Below are 21,033 nucleotides of genomic sequence, written 5' to 3'. Positions count from 1 at the left end.
TAATATCTGTAAAAACGTTTGCTTCGAGAAGAAATGTTACTGAATTGCATGTAGGTAGTTTGAACCTTTTCTATTCTAGCTTATTCATATTACAACTATCGCATTTCTAGTCGACAATACCGTCAGATGGCCAGCTCGACATACAGGGAGGAAAAATGAAAACGAAACAGAGCTATTTTTAGGAATTGAAAAATTTTACATTTCAAAATTTAAATTATGTTTAGTTGCCTACTTACTACTTAGTTGATTAATGTTCAAACTGATGACCGCCCGCTTCCATACAAGCATAAAGATTTTCTTCGAAACGTTCGCGCACATTCCGAAGCATTTCCGGAGTGATTCGACGGCATTTGTCGACGATTCTTTGACGCAAATCTTCCAGCGACGCTGGCTGTGTTTTATAGATTTTACTTTTTAGGTGTCTCCACAAAAAGAAATCAAGTGGCGATAAATCCGGTGATCGTGGAGGCCACTCCATGCTGCCCCTTCTCCCAATCCAATTCCGTAGAAAATGTTGGTCCAAATACTGACGGACAATTAACGCATAATGCGGAGGAGTACCGTCCTGTTGAAAAATCAAATGATCTTCATCATACTCTGGAACAATTTCAATAATATCAGTCAAGGCAGGGTCAATAGCGTTCTCCAATAATTTGGCCAGTCAAATTACCAGGTAGAAAAAAAAAGACCCACCAGCCGGTCACCGAAAATTCCAGCCCATACATTCAATTTTTCCGGTTGCTGTGCATGCACCTCGTGAAAAACTCTTAGATTTGAATCGGACCAATAGCGGCAATTGTGACGATTTATCATTCAAGAAAAAACTGCATTCATCAGAGAAACAGAGAAATGAACTGTGGATCGTTCCCTGCTCGCTCACTCATTATTTCGCAAAATTGCAAACGGCGCGGCGGTCATAATCATCCTCATGAAGTTCCTGGACTAAATGTATTTTGTATGGATTGAACTTATTCTTCTTCAAAATGGTTTGTACGTTTGTTCGATTGATCCCAGACACAGATGCCAGTTGCCTCGTACTTAATGTAGGATCAAGATGAACTTATCCCAAAACTGCAACTTCACTAGCTTCATTAACTATAGGTTTTTCAATTTCTTGTTTTTTATTGGTTTATTGAAACTTTTTTACTAACTCTAGAACATACTTCCTCCTGACATGTCGATCTTAATGTTGTTCATTAAATAGCTGAGCTGTTCTATTCACACATTTATTGTTCATAAAGTAAAGCGAAATGATATCTATACCCTTTCCGCAATGGAATAAACCATAGTAGAAAATAATTTGGAATCCACTAATTTTACGTTCATTGTGTGTGTATAGCATTCATTTCTGTTTTTTACAATTCTGTTTTATTTTTACGAAAGTGATAACAAATCGCCAAAAACCAATGTAACGCAAGAAATACTAAATTTAAACCATTGGCGTACTTAACTCGAATGACTGACATTTTCACCGTTACTAATTGTTTGTAAGTACATAAGTTTCAACTTTAAAATCAAAATTCTTAATAAGTATTGGACGGAATTATAAAATTTAAATTCTGTTTTAAAGAAAATTGTAAGAGCTTTCACAAGAAATATAAATTATATAATGTGGCGGAGTCAAAAATACCAGCAAAGAATGTCCCCCTTTAATCTAAAATCGACGAGTCTCAGCGTTTTTCTGCAATCTTGACGCAGTTCCTGAAAATGGCTCTGTTTCGTTTTCATTTGGCCTGTATTAGAACTAATAGTTCAAAATATACAATATGTACTTCTCAGATTATCTGCTATAATAACAAATGTAGTAATCATAAGAAACTAACCCATATATGAAAAAATATTCGTTTTATTTTTTCTGGATAGACAATATTTGCACTTGTTCTAGTATCACTGTCTTACTATTGTTCCTGTTTATAAAATCGTTTTTCAAAACTAAGGAAAATAATGAAGACAGCTGACCTTTCGTAAATAAATGAGGAACAACAAAATAATTGATTGTAACACTGTCGCAAACAATTTATAAATGCAAGTGTATCAGCGACAATTAACTACAGTTACAAAACATGTCTAATATGTTCTACATTTATATCTGTTTTGTGTTATATTGGGCTAATATTTCACATGGTGCGAATATTCTGGCGCTAGTTGCCGCAGTGTCCTACAGTCATCAGATAGCATTTGCTCCATTATGGAAGGAATTATCTTTAAGGGGCCACAATGTAACGGTACTCACCACAGATCCAATGAATGATACTAAACTGACAAATCTGACCGAACTCGACATGAAATGGGCATACAACGTTCGTAAAAACAGCACCTATCTTATCGAAAGCAAAGTTTTCATGTGGAATTATCATCAAACTGTTTTTGGAGCAATGTATCGCATTTGCGATTTTGTCTTATCATCCGATATTGGAATGAATCTGCGTCGTAACGAATACAAGGCTGACCTGGTACTGGTGGAGTACCTATGTCCAGAGTTCCTAGCTTTTGCCGAGTTATATAATTGCCCAAAGATACTCATAGCTTCTATGAGCGTTCCCTCGATATATTCTGATTTAATAGGAGATTCTACGCATTCGGTTCTACATCCAGAGTTTATAACAGCTTTTCATGGGAAACTGAGTTTTAGGGAAAGGGTAGTAAGTACCCTGGTTAATTGGTATTTATATTACGTATTTAATTTTGATATTTTCAACAAAAAGCAAATATCCCTACGCCGATACTTTAATAGTACATCCACTATTCCAGAACTGATTAGTGACATCGATATGATGTTCCTGTATGTAAATCCTGTCATTCATGGACCAAAAGCAATTGGACCAGCCACTATTACCATTGGCGGTTATAGAGAAGATACATCAGAAGAACCAATACCATCGGTAAGTAAATGATATATCTACAAACAATAACTTCAACAAATTCTTCCAGCGATTTATTGTACTAAATTCAAATTCATAGTAATTATGATGTTTTAGAAAATGAAGAAGTTTTTGGACGAGGCTGTTGAAGGCTGTATTTACGTAAGTTTGGGAACTAACGTTAATAGTAGTGAATTAAATCAACAACTTCTGAAGAACATTAAAGATGCTTTAGGAGAGATACCATACAAAGTATTATGGAAATTTGAGGAGGATGTTGGAGATATGCCTAAAAATATTGAGACAGCTAAATGGATGCCCCAACAGAAAATTTTAAGTAAGTACAAAGTGGAGAAAAGATAATTTCACTCAAAATTGTCTCTGAAAAAAAAAAGAATTAGGGTGGTTGGTTAAAATTAATAATAATGATAATGATGCTAATAATAATTTTTTATCAAATCAAACATTAATACAGTTCTTAATGAATATAATGAAACAAAGAGGTAAAAAAACTGTAGGAATATATTTTTACCTACGGTTTGCATTATCCAATAATAATCACAGGCCAACTAGAAAAAAAACCAGAAAGCAGACAATACGTCCCCGAAAGTTTTTGATGCGCTAAATCCAAATCTGGCCTCAGAATTAACCCATCACCCTAGATTTCCGTGATATTCTAACCTAAATGTGTAAAACATACGGTTTTTGTTATATTAAAGATTATATGACATCGCGAATTAATTATTTTTCTAAAAATCAATTACACCACTGAAAAGTACAATCTTTCCCCTTCAAAACCCTTTTTTCGATTTGAAATTTGCCAAGATATCGTTAATTGAAAATCATTACTTCCGCTACTTTCTTACACCATGGCCAAATTAAGAAATTTTTTAGGAAGCAGACATAACGTATTTTTATGTTTTTTGGGTAGCTGAAATCGAAGCTAACCTTAATATTTTCTGAGATTTCCTAACCTAAAAGGTCAAGGTGTATGAATTTCGGGGATGTATTGTCTGCATTCTGGGTTTTTCCTTTTTTGAAATTTTGTCGGCGTGTGAATTAAGTTATTTTTGTGAAAAAACCCTTTGCCTCTTGTGTGTGTGTTTGTGTTTATGTTAATAAAAATCCGTGCGAACAAGCATTTCCGTCGATTCAAGATAATTAATTAGTGGTGTTTATATATGGAGATACTCATGAAATCTGTTAGTTTATTGTACATCTTATGAGCAGCGGTTTGTTGCAACACTTGTACAATAAGTCGGTTGAGCTGTCGTTGAAATCAGCAGTTCCAAAAATATTTGATCATATTGTTGTGGCTAATTAATAAAATATTCTATTCACAAAAATATTTCTGCTAATAGAGCTTTCTCACTTCGATTTGTTTACTTTTAAAATACCTTCTCAAGTTTATATACAACCTGTGTATTGTAGTAGTAAAATAATCACTTCATCGTCCAAAAGGTGCATGTATTTGCATTATGTTCTTTATGTTGGGAGTTCTATTTATAAATTTAGATCTTTTAACCTGAAACTTTCAAAAATATCGAAAAATAAGCATTCTAAGAAAAAAATTTCTATAATGAAAATTTAATAATTTCGCGGAGAAAATATATTAGTGCGAAAAGACTTTGAAATCTTAAATAGGAACCTCTATTTTTTATTACAGATTCGGAATTCTGTGGCTAAAAGTACGTAGGATTTATGTGGAACATTTTTCTCGATTCATGATGTAATCAAAGAAATTTATTTTTTTATTTCTCCTACTGAGAATCCATGCATACGATTCTGCAATACGTTTGCAATTAAAAATAAAACTCTTTATATACACACTCGAAATTCCTCATCAAAAATGTTTACTCATTTGCAAGTTTAAAGGCTGGTGTAAAAGGCTGGTATATAATCTATTTTAAGCACAACCCAGAAAAACGTGGACGTAGTAGTTTTCTGTCCTTTTCGAGATTCTTGATAGATTCTTAACCAAGAAGCATGATTTAGGTGAGTTTCTCGCCTCTCACATATCAGGGTACTTGATTTATGTGAGTTCCTTCACCTGTCACTTATCAGAATTATCAGATTATATTTTACTTAAAGTGCTCAAAAAGACAGTAAGACTTTAAATTACAGACACTGTTATCGTGCTTATTTTTCGAGATATTTGAAATCTTCAAGTTATAAAATCACCCTGTATTTTATCTAATAAAAACCGTTCTTAACATTTTCCTTAACATATTCTGCTTTTTTAAAAGATCATCTTAAATAATCTTACATTCGTAACAGATTCTGAAAATCAAAGGTATTATGGTATCAAATATTACTGATACATTGTACATCTTAAAATAAACAAAATGTTGATAAAAACATTGCTACTAAACATTATTTTTTCTTCAAATATGATCCATTTTATTTTCATTCGGTGCTAATGTTCAGTACGCAGTATTAAAGGATTCCATCATCAAGTTAGTTTACTAGTTTTTTCTTATTTTAACATTTGATTTTTAGTATCAGTATAAGCAAAGCGCATACAAATATTTATTGCCAATTTGTGTGAAGTTATTGATATGGAACAAAAGTAATTCTTCTTTATATCTTTTACTGCGTTTTCAGAAAAATGTATCATTTTACCGATATTTTTTCTTGATAAATAACACTCAGTTGTCCTTTCTGTCTCCGTCAGTATGTATAAGAAAAAAATAACTCCATGAAATATTACAATCGATAAACTAAAGACATGTGCCAAGCTCCATTTGAATTTAACCAGTTATTAAAATATATATACAAGGTTACAATTTTTTAATAGTCCAATAAAATTATCTTTCTTATTTTAAGAGATAAAAAATGATTAAATGGTTTTTAAATTTGGAAAATTCCGAATAGTTCCGAAAATGTTCGAAGAAAACCAATTTTATGCCATTTCTTTTTTGGTTGTATTTCACTTGTTTTTCAAAATTTTAGAACAAAAATATGAAATCTGGTACAAAATTATGTGAGGAATCGATTTTTGTTGTCAGTTTTCTTTTTGTTATGGACGACATATTGAATTTCTACCTCATTAGAAGAAAAGAGAAATTCACTTTGTAACTATGTATAATTTATGGGGTTTTTATAAATAAATCACCAAGTCATTTATATATTTGTCGTAGTTTTATTTAATGCACTGATAATTTTATTTCAATTGCAGATCATCCAAATGTGAAACTTTTCGTCTTCCAGGGAGGTCTTCAGTCCATAGAAGAATCAGTTCATGGTGAAGTACCATTTGTAGTTATACCATTTTTTGCTGATCAATACCAAAATGCCAAAATATTGGAAGACAAAGGCCTTGCCTTAGTTTTGGATAGAACGAGTTTGAAAAAGGATGATTTGAAGAACGCCATTCTGAAAGTTATGAATGATTCAAAGTAAGTCATAGGAGAGGGAAATAAATTATTTGTAAAGAAATATCGATATTATCCACAAGTGTAAATAAAGGGACACAAATTTTGGTTTGTTAACTCATTTTTAACTTTTTAGATACCGCGACAGAGTGAAGAAACTCAAACAGTTAATTCTTGACAGCCCTATGACCGGTCTGGAGAAGGCGGTTTGGTGGACAGAGTATGTCATAAGAAATAAAGGTGCCAAGCACCTGAGGAATCCAGTTGCAGATATCCCATTTTACCAGTACTACTTATTGGATATCGTAGCGTTTCTTCTAGGAATCATCATTTTATCAGTTACAGTGACAATTATAGCATTAACAAAACTATACAAATTAACTACGATTTGTTATCTTCTAAAAGAAAAAACGCAGTAAAAATACTTTTAAACAGATAAAAATTTGTGGCTAGGTGTATCAACTTTCCAATTATGATTATCAGAGTATATACAAAAGAATTTAAATTTTGTAAACTTATATTTTTTATATCCCAATTGACGAAGATTAATAAGCTTGAATGTGAATTTTGCAGTGAGATTACCATCAAAAGTGCTGTTGAAAACACTGTGTTTGTAATATATTTATTATCACTTTCTTTATACATGAAATTTTAAAAAATATACAGGTTAAAATTCGCTTCTCACTACAGGCTTACAGTAGCTTAAATGGGGGCAAAGTTGCGTAATCAGGGGACCAACATTATGCCTCTAAAAATCAAGGCTAACATGATTAGTTTTCGAAATATTGAAGAAAAAAACGAAATTTTGGAAATCCGTTTTAGTTTAATTTCAGCCTTGTTTGAGATAAAATGAAGTTGATGATGGTCCTGAAAAAACGAAACGATGCATACAAAAATTGATTATGCCATTCGATAGAGGGCAAAAAGTGGCCATGAGAAAGTGTTCTTTTTTCAATAAATCCTCAAATAAGGCTGAAATTAAACAAAAACGGATTTCCAAAATTTCGTTTTTTTTTCAATATTTCGAAAACTAATCATGTTAGCCTTGATTTTTTAGAGGCATAATGTTGGTTCCCTGATTCCACAACTTTGCCCCCATTTAAGCTAGTTTGTATCTCTTACCGTTTCCTAGATCCCTGTAGTGAGAAGCGAATTTGTAACAGCCTGTATACGTATATATTTCGCCCGTCANGGTGTATCAACTTTCCAATTATAATTATCAGAGTATATAGAATTTAAATTTTGTAAACTTATATTTTTTATATCCCAGTTGACGAAGATTAATAAGCTTGAATGTGAATTTTGCAGTAAGGTTACTATCGAAAGTACTGTTGAAAACACAATGTTTGTAATATATTTATTATCATTTTCTTTATACATGAAATCTTCTTAAAAAAATATACAGGTTACAAATTCGCTTCTCACTACATGGATCTCGGAAACGGTAAGAGGTACAAAGTAGCTTAAATGGGGACAAACATGTTTAGTTTTCGAAATATTTGAAAGAAATCGAAATTTTGGAAATCCGTTTTTGTTTAATTTCAGCCTTGTTTGAGATAATATTGAAAAAAGAACACTTTCTCATGGTCACTTTTTGCCCTCTATCGAATGGTATAATCAATTTTTGTATGTAACGTTTCGTCTCCCCAGGACCATTTTCAACTTAATTTTTTTAAATACTACCCTGGAAATTTTATTACATTTTTTGCAAGCCTTCATGACCCCCAATAATGTAGAGCCTGAGCCCGAACCAGATTCAGACATTTTGTCTCGAAAAATTCATCTTCAGTGTATTCATTCCAAATTTATCTAAATTTTTTATTTAGATTTATTTGTTTATTGAATTATCGTATACTGTAAGTGTCGTTAGACCCTGTGAAATCCATCTAGTTATTTAAACTATTACCACCACGCATTAAAATAAAACATTATTAGAATTTTATTCCCCTGTCCATAGTTATTTCTAGGCTTCTCGAGTGCTCAAAATTCAAACAAATTCACATCTATTTTTTTCAGGATATGCATACAAATACATCTGATATATTCTTTCATAGTTGCGGTTACAGATATAATAAATTCCAATAATATTACGCTGATCTTCACTTTCAACCTTTGCCAAAACGAAAATATTTTTTGAACATTTACTGAAATTTTTTAAAGAATAATATTCAGTTGGCGTTTTGGTTGTTCATATGCATTTTTAAGAATTAATTTGTCATAATAAAATTAAAATTGTATTAATGTTTTAACTTATTGAGTTATATATGACCAATAAGTGATGATAATAGTTAATAACAATAAATGTTTTATTGTAACGCGTGGTGGTAATAGTTTAAATTACTAGTTGGATTTCACAGTGTCTAACGACACTTACAGTGTACGATAATTCAATAAACAAAGAAATCTAAATAAAAAATTTAGATAAATTTGGAACGAATACACTGAAGATGAATTTTTGGAGACAAAACGTCTGAATCTGGTTTGGGCTGAGGCAGTATGGTATTGGGGGTCATGAAGGCTTGGAAAAAATGTAATCAAATTTCTAGGGTCGTATTTAACAAAATGAAGTTGATGATGATCCTGGAAAAACGAAACGATGCATACAAAAATTGATTATGCCATTCGATAGAGGGCAAAAAGTGGCCATGAGAAAGCGTTCTTTTTTCAATATCACCTCAAGTAAGGCTGAAATTAAACAAAAACGGATTTCCAAAATTTCGTTTTGTTTTCAATATTTCGAAAACTAATCATGTTAGCCTTGATTTTTTAGAGGCATAATATTGGTTCCCTGATTCCACAACTTTCCCCCATTTAAGCTACTTCGTAGCCCTTACCGTTTCCTAGATCCCTGTAGTGAGAAGCGAATTTGTAACAGCCTGTATACGTATATATTTCGCCCGTCAAAAAACAATTACATTTGACGAGTTTACTCGCCTCGTCTAATAATCATATTGATTTGTTATGTAATTAGTAAGTTGCTTTTACTCATTACTGCTCATTTACATTAATATATAATTACAAATATTTACTACAGTAGATTTAATTTGTTGTTATTATGTTTATTACGCGACGCTAAATGAAGTGTAAAATAAATGGAATAGGTATAAGAAAAATTTTGTAATACGGAAATATAGATACTTAATTGACTGTAAACTAAAATTATTTATATGGCATTACATTTGCATATGTAAATATTAATTAAAAACATAATACAACAAATACAAGTGGCTATCCGAATATAACTTTTATATGTTGGACATGAAATAGACTTTAAAAATTATTGTCAATTATGTTCTCACTGGTGGTATACAGGGTGTTAGAAGTTTGACTGTCTCTATTTTTAACAAACGATAGAATACATTAAAATAAACAAAAAAATCTTACATGACATGGGTCCTAAACTAAACCATTTCCGAAAAAAAATTATCAAAATGTCCAACTTGATGAATAAAAGTTCCATTCATTAAGAAATATTGACATAACTGCGTGCATAGAATACCATAAAATACACCTTTCACTTATCACTTTTTGAACTTCTTTTTGCTTAATTCTAAAAAATAATTAGCGTTGTAATAAATTTAAAATTCGATAAAATTCATATCGAGCAATGTGACAATGACGCGGCGGATAATATGAGGTATTAAGCTGTCAAGCAATACGCAATTCAGTTGGTATCTGGAATTAGACCTTGTCCGAGTGTTTTTTGCATACCACTACTTCCTTTTCTTTAGATGTTTTCCAACGAGTGCGCGAAAATTGGATTCGAAGAGTGTCGTCCGTGCATAGAAAATGTTGGTGGACATTTTGAGCATATGTTGTAGTTTGTTTTGTACTTGATTGCGATTAAAAATTACTGAATTTTGCTTTTTGGTAAGTACCTAAATTATTTTTAATACGTATGATTATTTGGATGACGTGAATCTTTGGTACTTTAATAACATATTTTCAAATTCATAATTTGATTAAAGGTTAAGTTTCTGTTTTAATAGATTCATAATTACTAAAATTCAAGATAAAATTTAAGCACAACACTATCTTCCTATTACAAAATCGATACATTTCATTTTATTTATTTAAAAACTGGAAAACAGTTGTCTTGAAATTTACTAAATGTTTCACAATAATAGTTGTTTACATTTTTTCCGTAGGACAAGTCTGCCGCGTGCACACTTGGTATGCATCAGCTGTGTAGCGTTAGGTAAAGCACTGTTGTTACGTTGTGATGAAACTCTCCAATATTAATACTCGCTGTATTGTAATGGCAGTCAAACTTCTTACACCCTGTATATCGGTCAAGTACCTATACTATTACTGTTATTTTGGAGTAACTGACTTATTAGAACCTCAGTAAGAGTAGTAAGTTCTTTGTTCGGTGACGCCACTACTTGTAGTACTTTTAACTTCTAATTGTAAATCACATATTATTCCATAAAAAGCGAAATGTAATAAATACAGGGTAGCCCATCGAAAACGTACCGCAAGGCATTATAGGGTAGTAAAGAACTTTTCGGCAAAATCCAAAAACAGGTCAAATTTGTTTCTGAGGGGGACAACTTTTGGCTCAAAAAGCATACCAAAATCTTCAACCCCCTAAGTGGGGGTGCTATCCCCTAAATTTTTTCAAATGGGAATGGGGGTCAAGTGGGGGGTCATTAGAAAGGGCTTTTAATTCTCTATACATCGATTCTTACTTTTTGAAAATCGATTCATTATTTTAGAAAATATGCAGCTTTGAAAATACGAACAATATTTTTGACGAGAAATGCGAAAATCGATTTAATTTTACTTCAAAACTTACGGTATTAGTCAAGTAAATGCTGAAAATGTTGTCCGCCAACTTGCATACAATGATACAGGTTGTCTTCAAACCGTTGTCGAACATTCTGGAGCACTTGCGGTGTTACTTCGCGACATACATTAATGATTCGTCCTCGCAGATCTTCCAAGGTATCAGGTGGAGTGCTGTAAACTTTGCTTTTAATGTGCCCCCAGAGAAAGAAATCTAAAGGATTTAAGTCGGGTGACCGAGGGGGCCACTCAATTGCACCTCTTCGTCCTATCCAGCGTCCTGGAAACGTCTCATTTAGGTAATTGCGCACATTGAGCGAGTAATGTGGAGGAGCTCCGTCTTGCTGGAAAATCAGTTCGTGTTCATTGTAAGCAGGGTCGTCCTCTATGATATTTGTTAGAGCTGGGTCGATGACATTTTGTAGTAAATCCAAGTACATATCGCCTGTCAAATTTCCAGGAAGGAAAAAAGGACCTACAATGGAATTTCCAAAAATACCTGCCCATACATTCAACTTCTGGGGGTGTTGGGAGTGTGTCTCATGGAAAATCCTTGGATTGGTATCAGCCCAGTAACGACAATTATGGCGATTCACTAAACCATTCAAGAAGAACGTACACTCGTCCGAAAAACACACATTAAAGAGGAAATTATCGTTTATCGCTCGTTCAGTCATTATTTCGCAAAATTGCAAACGACGATCAAAATCGTCTTCATTTAGCTCTTGCACTAGCCGAATCTTATAAGGATGGAATTTGTATTTTTTTAATATTCGTTGGACACTTGTACGACTCACTCCTGTCGCAGTAGCCAATTGCATTGTACTCAGCGTACTATCCATTGCCACTTGCCCCAATACCGCTATTTCCGTAGGTTCATTTAGTACCGGATTTTCAACCTGCCTCTTTTTGTTATGAACGGAGCCAGTTTCGCGAAATTTGGCCACCAATTCGCGAACAATTTTTCCAGACGCATGTTTCTCAGGATGCCGTTGGTTGAACAGTTCGGCGACCCGATTTCCGCATTCATTGTTTTTGAAAAAAAGCTCAATAATTTCTACTCTTTCTGGAATTGAGTACACCATAATTAATCAATTTAAAAGACTCGGCAGTATTGGTACTCTTCAACTACAAGTCACAAGACAGTTATCTAGCAACTTCTTGTGGCCTATCTAAATACGAAACAAAAAGCGGACAATTTTTTGCTCACCAAAATCAGGCTAAAGAATTCGCAAATCAGAAAAAAAAAAAGAATTCTTTTGAAGGAATTTACCAAGCTAATACCGTAAGTTTTGAAGTAAAATTAAATCGATTTTCGCATTTCTCGTCAAAAATATTGTTCGTATTTTCAAAGCTGCATATTTTCTAAAATAATGGATCGATTTTCAAAAAGTAAGAATCGATGTATAGAGAATTAAAAGCCCTTTCTAATGACCCCCCACTTGACCCCCATTCCCATTTAAAAAAATTTGGGGGATGGCACCCCCACTTAGGGGGTTGAAGATTTTGCTATGCTTTTTGCGCCAAAAGTTGTCCCCCTCAGAAGCAAACTTTACCTGTTTTTGGATTTTGCCGAAAAGTTCATTACTACCCTGTAATGCGGTACGATTTCGATGGGCTATCCTGTATAATGGTCGCAACCGCTGGCCGCAGGATTAGTCCGATCGGAAGGATTTTAGTATCGTTTGTAGACTTTTTGGCATCCAACGGAAGTGGTCAATATTTTCGTAGTCGCATAATATCCACAGAGATGGAAATAAAGAAAAAAATGGTAAACCTCTAAACCTAAATATTTTGGCTATTTTTATGATACTTTATCGATGTTCAAGTGTACTATAAGTGAATTTAGTTGGAAAAGTCTTCCAAGGCATATAAGGTAGAGGATTAAAGTAATTTAGTTTCGCCCACGTGTAAAATAATTTTAAAATCAAGTAAAGAAGGGTAGGTATTTTAGATGAGGTAAGAATAGTAAGTGACTTGCGGGGACTGGAGGTTCCAAAGGAAATAAAATTTCTAGTTATTCTTTATAAAATATTCAACTAATGTTCAACCAATCAAGGTCATTTCAAGTGATTAAAAATAATAATTATGAACACAAATAATATAAAATGTACAAATTTTGTTCATATAAAAAGAAGTCATTAATTTAAAAAATACCAATTATTTGGCCATTCCTTGCGTAAATAATATTCAATAAATTGGGGATACTTCAAAAACATTATCATGTGAACTAACAATAAATAACGTTGCAAACACAATACGTGATTAGTTAGAATTTAATATATTCACAAAAATGTTTTGCAAATATGTGTGTTTGGTCCTGCTCTCAGTGCCTGTCTCATACTGTGCAAATATTCTAGCCATAGTTCCCACAGCAACATACAGTCACCATATAGCTTATGCACCTCTATGGAAAGCTTTGTCCCTTAGAGGACACAATGTTACACTGGTAACAACGCATCCAATGGACAATCACCAGCTAACGAATCTGACTGAACTCAATATAAATTGGGCTTCCCAACTTATTCCCAATGTCAGCAACTCAGCAGAATTCAAAGTAACGATGTGGAATTTCCATTCTCTTCTTAACACAGCTACGAATTTAATTTGCGACAGACTATTATATTCAGATATCGGCCAGAAACTACTAGATAAAAGTAGTCATTTTGACTTGGTTTTGGTAGAGAATGTGTGTCCGGAGCTGTTAGGTTTTGCTGAAATGTATAATTGCCCCAAAATACTTATAGCCACAATGAGTCTGTCTTCAATATTTTCCAGTATACTTGGGGACTTCGCTCATCCCATCTCACATCCCGAATTCGTGCTGGCCTTCCAAGGGCAATTAAATTTTAGGGAAAGGGTAATAAGTACGATGGTTACATGGTATTTGTATTATACCTTTTTATATGTCATTTTTCCCAAGAAGCAAAAGACGTTGCAGAAGTATTTTAATAACACATCTACGATTCCAGAACTTATTAGGGACACAGATATGCTGTTTCTAAATGTAAATCCAAATATTCATGGTCCCAGGGCTATTGGCCCAGCTACGATTACCGTTGGTGGCAATAGAGAAGATTTATCACCAGAACCAATACCAAAGGTAGTTTAAAAGTTTAATCATTATTTTATTTTAATGAGTTGATTGAATGATTTTCTTTTATCTGTCATGACGGTATTACATTTTTTAGGATATAAAGAAGTTTCTGGATGATGCCAAAGACGGGTGTATTCTCGTAAGTCTGGGAAGTACCATCAAAAGTAGTCTAATAGATAAGGTTCTACTGAAATCTATAATCGATACTCTAAGAGAGGTGCCGTACAAGGTGTTATGGAAATTTGAGACTAAAATAACCAACATACCCAAAAACGTCAAAACAGCGAAATGGTTACCTCAACAGAAAATTTTGAGTGAGCATTAAAACATTCACAAATAAAATTCCCTTATGAAGATATGTCACAATATAACTATTATTTTTTTAGATCATCCGAATTTGAAGCTATTTGTCTCACAGGGAGGTCTTCAGTCAGTAGAAGAAGGAATTTATGGTGAAGTACCCTTTGTGATAATACCGTTTATTGCTGACCAGTTTCAAAACGCAAGAATGCTGGAAAACAAAGGGGTCGCCATTGTTTTGGATAAAAATAATTTAAACAAACATGTTCTGAAGAGCGCCATTCTGAAGGTGATGAATGATCCAAAGTAAGTGACAGATTGAATAAAAGAGAATCATGAGTAAATAATTAGCATATGCGTTGGCATTTGAATAAAAATATTTGGGTGATGCTTGATATGAATGAATATAGTTTGGTGTGCCATTGAACATGTGGTGACTTTAAAAGTGATTAAGCCAAGGCATCGAAATGCAACTTTCTGTCGTTTTATAATAATTATCACATTGTTATAGACTAAACATCTTCACATCATTCATTTTATTGTGCAAGATAAATAAAGCTGTTTCGAATATCAAATTTGACAAAATATTAAGAATTATGTTCACATATAATAAACTGACTTCTTTAGCAAAATTTATATCATACATACGTAAATATGAAAATTACACATTCTATTTCTCACATATCAACTTAAATTGTCTAATGATGTAAATTATACAGGGTGGCCAAATGAAAACGAAACAGAGCCATTTTCAGGAATTGCGTCAAGATTGTAGAAAAACGCTCAAACCCGTAGATTTTAGCTTAAAGGGGGACATTCTTTACTGGTATTTTTGACTCCATCACTTTCACTCCCAAGCAAGGATAAGCATCACCCCAAAATATTTAAATGGCATTGGGGGTTGAATAATATTCCTTTTTATATTATTCTTATATTTCTGTAAATTTTATAATTCCACTGAATACTTTGAAAAAAAAATTACATTTCAAAATTTAAATTATGTTTAGCTGCTTACTTACTACTTAGTTGATTAAATGTTCAAACTGATGACCGCCCGCTTCCATACAGGAATAAATATTTTGTTCGAAACGTTCGCGCACATTCCGAATCATTTCCGGAGTGATTCGACGGCATTCGTCGACGATTCTTTGACGCAAATCTTCCAGCGACGCTGGCTGTGTTTTATAGATTTTACTTTTTAGGTAGCCCCACAAAACGAAATCAAAGTCAAAAATACCAGCAAAGAAAGTCCCCCTTTAACTAAAATCGACGGGTCTGAGCATTTTTCTACAATCTTGATGCAGTTCCTGAAAATGGCTCTGCTTCATTTTCAATTAGCCACCCTGTATAGTTACTATATATGTCAAAACGAAAGTTTGCACTTAAGCGCTCCATAATATATTTATACCAAAGTATAAGTTGCAGAGATATGTCAAAACTGTTTTATTGTCTTATCCAATTATTTAAGTTCAATTGAGTTAATAGGTAGCCGTTCGCAATGAAGCTTACATTAGCCTCTACCGCTAGATGTAGGTTACGCTCTGTGATTTGTTTTATGTATGCCAGGACACTACGCTTATAGAAATTCTTCATCAATTATATGAAGTGATGAACAATGGTATATGGACATCAAAAACGTGCGAAAATGGTGCAGTTAGTTTAAAAACGGACGTATAGATGATAAACAGCGTACCTGGCGGCTATCAGCTTCGGGCGAAACGATTGCAACAGTGAGTAATGTTTGAAGATCGACGGATAACGATTCGAGAGCTGTGGGAATTGATTCCTGATGTCAGTAAGACTAATGTTGACAATATTTTAACAGAACATTTGCATTATCGCAAGGTGGGTCCCCAGAATGCTCACCAAAGATCACCAACGGCAACGGGTTGAAGAGGCCCGCGAATTTCTTGATTGCTACGCAAAAGAGGGTGAGGAATTCTTGGGTTCAATTGTCACTGGCGATGGAACTTGGGTACATTACACGACACCAGAGACAAAAGAACAGTCCCGTCAGTGGCGGCATTCAGGACCGCTGAAGCCTCGAAAATTTAAACAACCATTGTCTGCCTACAGTGTTGACGACTGTGTTTTGGGATAGGAAAGAGCTATTGCTGTGTGACTTCATGCCTACCGGGACAACAATAAACGCAGATCGCTACTATCAGATTTTAAAGAACCATCACTGTGCAATTCAAAGCAAAAGAAAAGAGATTAGGACAACGCTCGTCTTCATACCGCACGTGCGACAGCCGACCTCATCAATCAATTTGGAAGGGATAACATCACACACCCCCCTACAGCCCGGATCTAGCACCAAGTGATTTTCATCTCTTTCATGTGTTGAAGTCCTCCTCTTCCTGGGTGGAACAAATTTCAGGACCGACGAGTAGTTTTAAGAAAAAGTTGTACGCTACCTGGAAATTGCTACATCAATAGTCAGGCTTTCCAACGGCGCATAATTCATTGTTTCTTTGTGAAAAAAAATTATGTTGTATATTAATTTTTACTTTTAAATAGATATTCAGCTGTTTTACGTATGATCACATATTGATTTACAAGGTAGATATACGAAAGAGCTATATTATTTCATTTTTCAAATTTTATTAATATTAAGATTACTATATAATGACATTAATTTTATTGGTTTCAGGTATACCGAAAGAGTTAAAAAAGTAAAGCAGTTAATTTTGGATGAACCCATGAGTGGATTGGAGAAAGCGGTGTGGTGGACAGAATACGTTATTAGAAATAAAGGCGCCAAGCATTTGAGGAATCCAGCAGCTGATATACCGCTCTATCAGTATTTCCTACTAGATGTTATCGGATTCTTTCTATTAATAGTCATTTTAATTGTTACTGCCTTGTTGCTGGCACTCAAGAAAATATATAAGTTGTTCTGGAGGTTTCGCCATGAAAAGCTAAAGTCACAATAAAAATATAATACGTTATTGGAATTTTTTACTTCAGCAGTGGCAATGCTATGTTTGTAAATCCTTACAATTATTTTTGTGTTGATTAACAGAATATAATACAATTTTATTCAATATGTTTCAAACATAAATGCAAAATATAACCGCATTGTTTATTAAACTAACTGTTGCCATTTTTGAGTTATATTATTTCAAAAGTAATGTAATAGTAATAGTGACATGCAAACTCAGTTCAACAAATACTTTAGCTGTGGAGAAATAAATACAAAAAGAAACTATTAATGTTCGACTAGCTTTTAAAAATTTCTATTGAAACCTTCCCGGAGTTCCCAAACAAGTCCAATCATCAAAGTAGCAGCAGACTATACAGACGGAGGGCGATGATGGTGGCAGAGCGATCGCTGATGACGATAACATCGAAATTCGAACACCACACCGAACTACGGTCCAGATATCAGTACGAATCGAGCAAATTCTAAATATCGGTAAAATCCGAGGAGACAAGATGATAAATTTAAGATCGCTGCAGATCCTACGCGCCTCCTTAATACTTGTCTGTTTCCGAACTTCTATTCTGATACCTTGAATCTCATTAACCAGGAACGGATACTTGGCCAGTTCATCTTGTACCATCCAAATTCTTTGTTAATTGCGTTATATACATTTGAAACCACAACTTAATATTATTATTCAAAAAATTACAAATAACAAATTTTCTCAATTCAAAACATTGTTAAAAATTCTTGCTAGCGCACTACTTGGGATCTGGATCCCAAATCTAGCCTAGAATCTGCCGGGAATGACCGACTACCGCACTGCGCTCGCCTCCAGACATCCATACCGTTAGTAAAATATTCGCAAGGACAAAAAAATTTTATCGTCATAAGTAAATGCGTTTTGCTGAAACACGTTTACTATCACAACAAAGAAAGTCTGATAACCATTTAACAGCTCAGATAAAGCCGGCTCCAGACGATGTGCTCAGTACTCCATTATTTGTCAAATATAAACAAATACAGTACGGCGTGGACGACTGAGTGGATGAAAATGTCGTATCGTGTGGATGACGCATATCGATTTATTCGAAAGTGTGCCTTTACTTGCCCAATCTATATAAACGGCACAACTTCTCGATTATTCAACAAGTGATGTTCCCTTGGTGGAGGACAAACCACATAACATGTTAAAGAAAATCAATCTGCCCGCACGTCAACACTTGAAGCAAGTTCCACTGTGCATTGCTCCCTGTATACAGTCGGTTGGCAGGCGGACAACTGGTAAATTCTACTCCTACAACGTATGTAGAAAAATATTTAAGGAAATATTTATCATATGCTCATATTACACATCTTGTACCTGTATATCAAATATATAACGCCACAATTAATGTGCAAGTATTTGACACATTTATGTTTGATGTACGTTTTTTTGTTATCTGGAGCCAGCTTTAGGAACATTATTTGCAGGAAATCTATCATTATGGAATAGGAATATCTAAAAGGGCTCGTTGATTCGCCCACTACATAAGCTTTACTTTTTTCGGTGCCCCAGGCAAATATTTGTCCTCGAACTTCCATAAAACCTTGTAAAGCATCTCACTGATGGCCTGAATGATGAAACTGAGTGACTGTTTTAAGTTTTCTACTTTTAACTCTAATTCCTAAACTGAAATAGATAAATCTTTCTTTAGTGTTCTTCAGATATTCCTGCAAATCTTAAAAAATTATATACTGCAAATAACGTTATTCAATTATCAGTAATATCATTTCTACATTACAAACGTAATGAAATTACATTTAGGTAAGGTAAATGTTTGAAAAAACTAAGTACTATTTGTTTAATTCCACGTTATTAAAGGTTCTGCTATATTATTGTAAAATTTAGAAAGAAAGTCATTCCCTATTCTATTGTGAGAATTCGCAAATAATATTACACATTTTTAACATGTCAAGACTCTTAAGATAAAAAATATATCCAGATCAAGAATACTTAATTGCCTGTCTGTTAATGATTCATAATTAAAGTATTTGTCTCACACATGTGATCCTTGAAGATTATCTTTATCATTACTATACGTAATTATTATGAAATACAGAAATGACTTGCAATCTTATCTTTAACTCATTAATTTTTGATAGGAATAAATATATTTGTCAGTTACATCCGGGATGATAATATAATTTTAGAAACAAATAATTACACACAATGCTTAGCGAATTATGTTTACGGAAAATTTATTATTATGAAAAATAGATCCCTTAAATCGCTATAATGTTAAGGAAACTTTTTTTTTATAAAAACAACAGTACCTATAGACTAATAAATATATGTATAGATATAAAAACTATAAAAGCTCTAAAGTTTGTTATTTTATTTTAAAAAATTTATTGTTTTATTTTAGGAATTATAAAAAATGTCCTAGTTTTTTCTTTGAGTTAGTTTTTAAAAACCACCAAATATGAATAGACTTTAGGTATAGTAATATAGACAATGGGAGGCTAACTACTATTTGCTTCTAAAAAAAGAACATTAGTTTGATGGTATCAAATTTAGAAAAGGAATTTTGTTCTAACACCATTTTCGTATAGTCGGTGNACTCCGAACAAGGGCAGTTTGCACCCTTGTTGTTTCTTTGCGAGTAATTATTTTTGCATCAGAACATCGGCAGAGGTGTTCTTTACAATATCCTGCAACTCCTTATGCCCGATCGAATGCCGTTTTGGTCCTGGAAGCGATTCTATGAGGTATGAACAATTTATTTATTCCGAACAAGGGCAGTTTACACCCTTATTGTTTCTTTGCGAGTAATTATTTTTGCATCAGGACATCGGTAGAGGTGTTCTTTACAATATCCTGTAATTCCTTATTCCCGATCGAATGCCGTTTTGGTCCTGGAAGCGATTCTATGAAGTATGAACAATTTATTTACTCCGAACAAGGGCAGTTTGCACCCTTNCAGTTAATAATGTTAACTTTTGTTTTTTCAGTTGCGAAATTGTTTAAAAAAGTCAATAAAATTGAAAAATCTATATATCGAGAAAGTAAGAACAAAAAATGCTTAATTGTTACTGGAACTGCACTGGAGGATGTCTTTTGGTTAGTAGAACATGTAATCCGAAGGCTATTTTCCAATCTCAATATGGTGGCCTATTGCAAAATTATTTGTCCATAAACTTCGAGCAGCTACGAAATTGGCGAGTTTTTAAATAAATTGATGAAATCAATTGGAATCGTTAGCTTATGATGTAATTATTAAATGTTGAAAAGGGTTTTATTTTAAATTGAAGTTTAACAACATTTTTAACGTGTTCGTCGCTAGGACCGTGTTTCAGCGTGTTTTCAATTTTGAGGATCGCGACATATTGCACTGTGCACTGTAAAAAAATCACTTAAATTTCACTTAATATTGTATCAATTTCTGTCCACACCCGATTGAGTGAAATTTTCAGTATATTAGTATGAGTACAACTGAGTGAAATATCAGAAATGAGTGAGTTTTACTCAAATCCGAGTTTCTGCTAACTTTCAATTGAGTGACTTTTGACTATTCTGAGTATATAAAACCAATTTAGAGTTGACTTTCTCCCTAATATGATTTAAATTTAACTATTATTGAGTAATTTTTTTACTCAGACTTGGTTTTCAATTAACTATATAATGAGTGCAAAAATAGTTCACTT

The 21,033-nt window shown here is 33.4% G+C and overlaps 2 protein-coding genes across 3 annotated transcripts; both read left to right on the top strand.

The window, feature by feature from the left end:
• Positions 1 to 2,070: 2,070 nt before the first annotated feature.
• Positions 2,071 to 6,905, top strand: LOC108903727 (UDP-glucuronosyltransferase 2B15-like). Its single transcript, XM_018706013.1, has 4 exons — positions 2,071 to 2,882; positions 2,979 to 3,198; positions 6,040 to 6,259; positions 6,372 to 6,905. The coding sequence occupies exons 1-4, from the start codon at positions 2,073 to 2,075 to the stop codon at positions 6,652 to 6,654; spliced, it is 1,533 nt and encodes a 510-aa protein (XP_018561529.1). The 5' UTR covers positions 2,071 to 2,072; the 3' UTR covers positions 6,655 to 6,905.
• Positions 6,906 to 13,267: 6,362 nt separating this feature from the next.
• Positions 13,268 to 17,578, top strand: LOC108903724 (UDP-glucuronosyltransferase 2B7-like). Of its 2 annotated transcripts, XM_018706012.1 has the most exons (5): positions 13,268 to 13,744; positions 13,802 to 14,126; positions 14,215 to 14,434; positions 14,507 to 14,726; positions 17,074 to 17,578. In XM_018706012.1, exons 1-5 carry the CDS (start codon positions 13,317 to 13,319, stop codon positions 17,354 to 17,356), a joined length of 1,476 nt encoding a protein of 491 aa, XP_018561528.1. In that variant the 5' UTR covers positions 13,268 to 13,316; the 3' UTR covers positions 17,357 to 17,578. The 2 variants fall into 2 exon arrangements, with proteins under 2 accessions (XP_018561528.1, XP_018561527.1); XM_018706011.1 differs by having other exon boundaries at positions 13,268 to 14,126.
• Positions 17,579 to 21,033: the final 3,455 nt, after the last annotated feature.

Source organism: Anoplophora glabripennis, unplaced genomic scaffold (genome assembly GCF_000390285.2).
Source record: "Anoplophora glabripennis isolate ALB-LARVAE unplaced genomic scaffold, Agla_2.0 scaffold63, whole genome shotgun sequence".
In the NCBI taxonomy this organism is placed as follows: domain Eukaryota; kingdom Metazoa; phylum Arthropoda; class Insecta; order Coleoptera; family Cerambycidae; genus Anoplophora; species Anoplophora glabripennis.
This window is presented reverse-complemented; position numbering and strand designations above follow the sequence as displayed.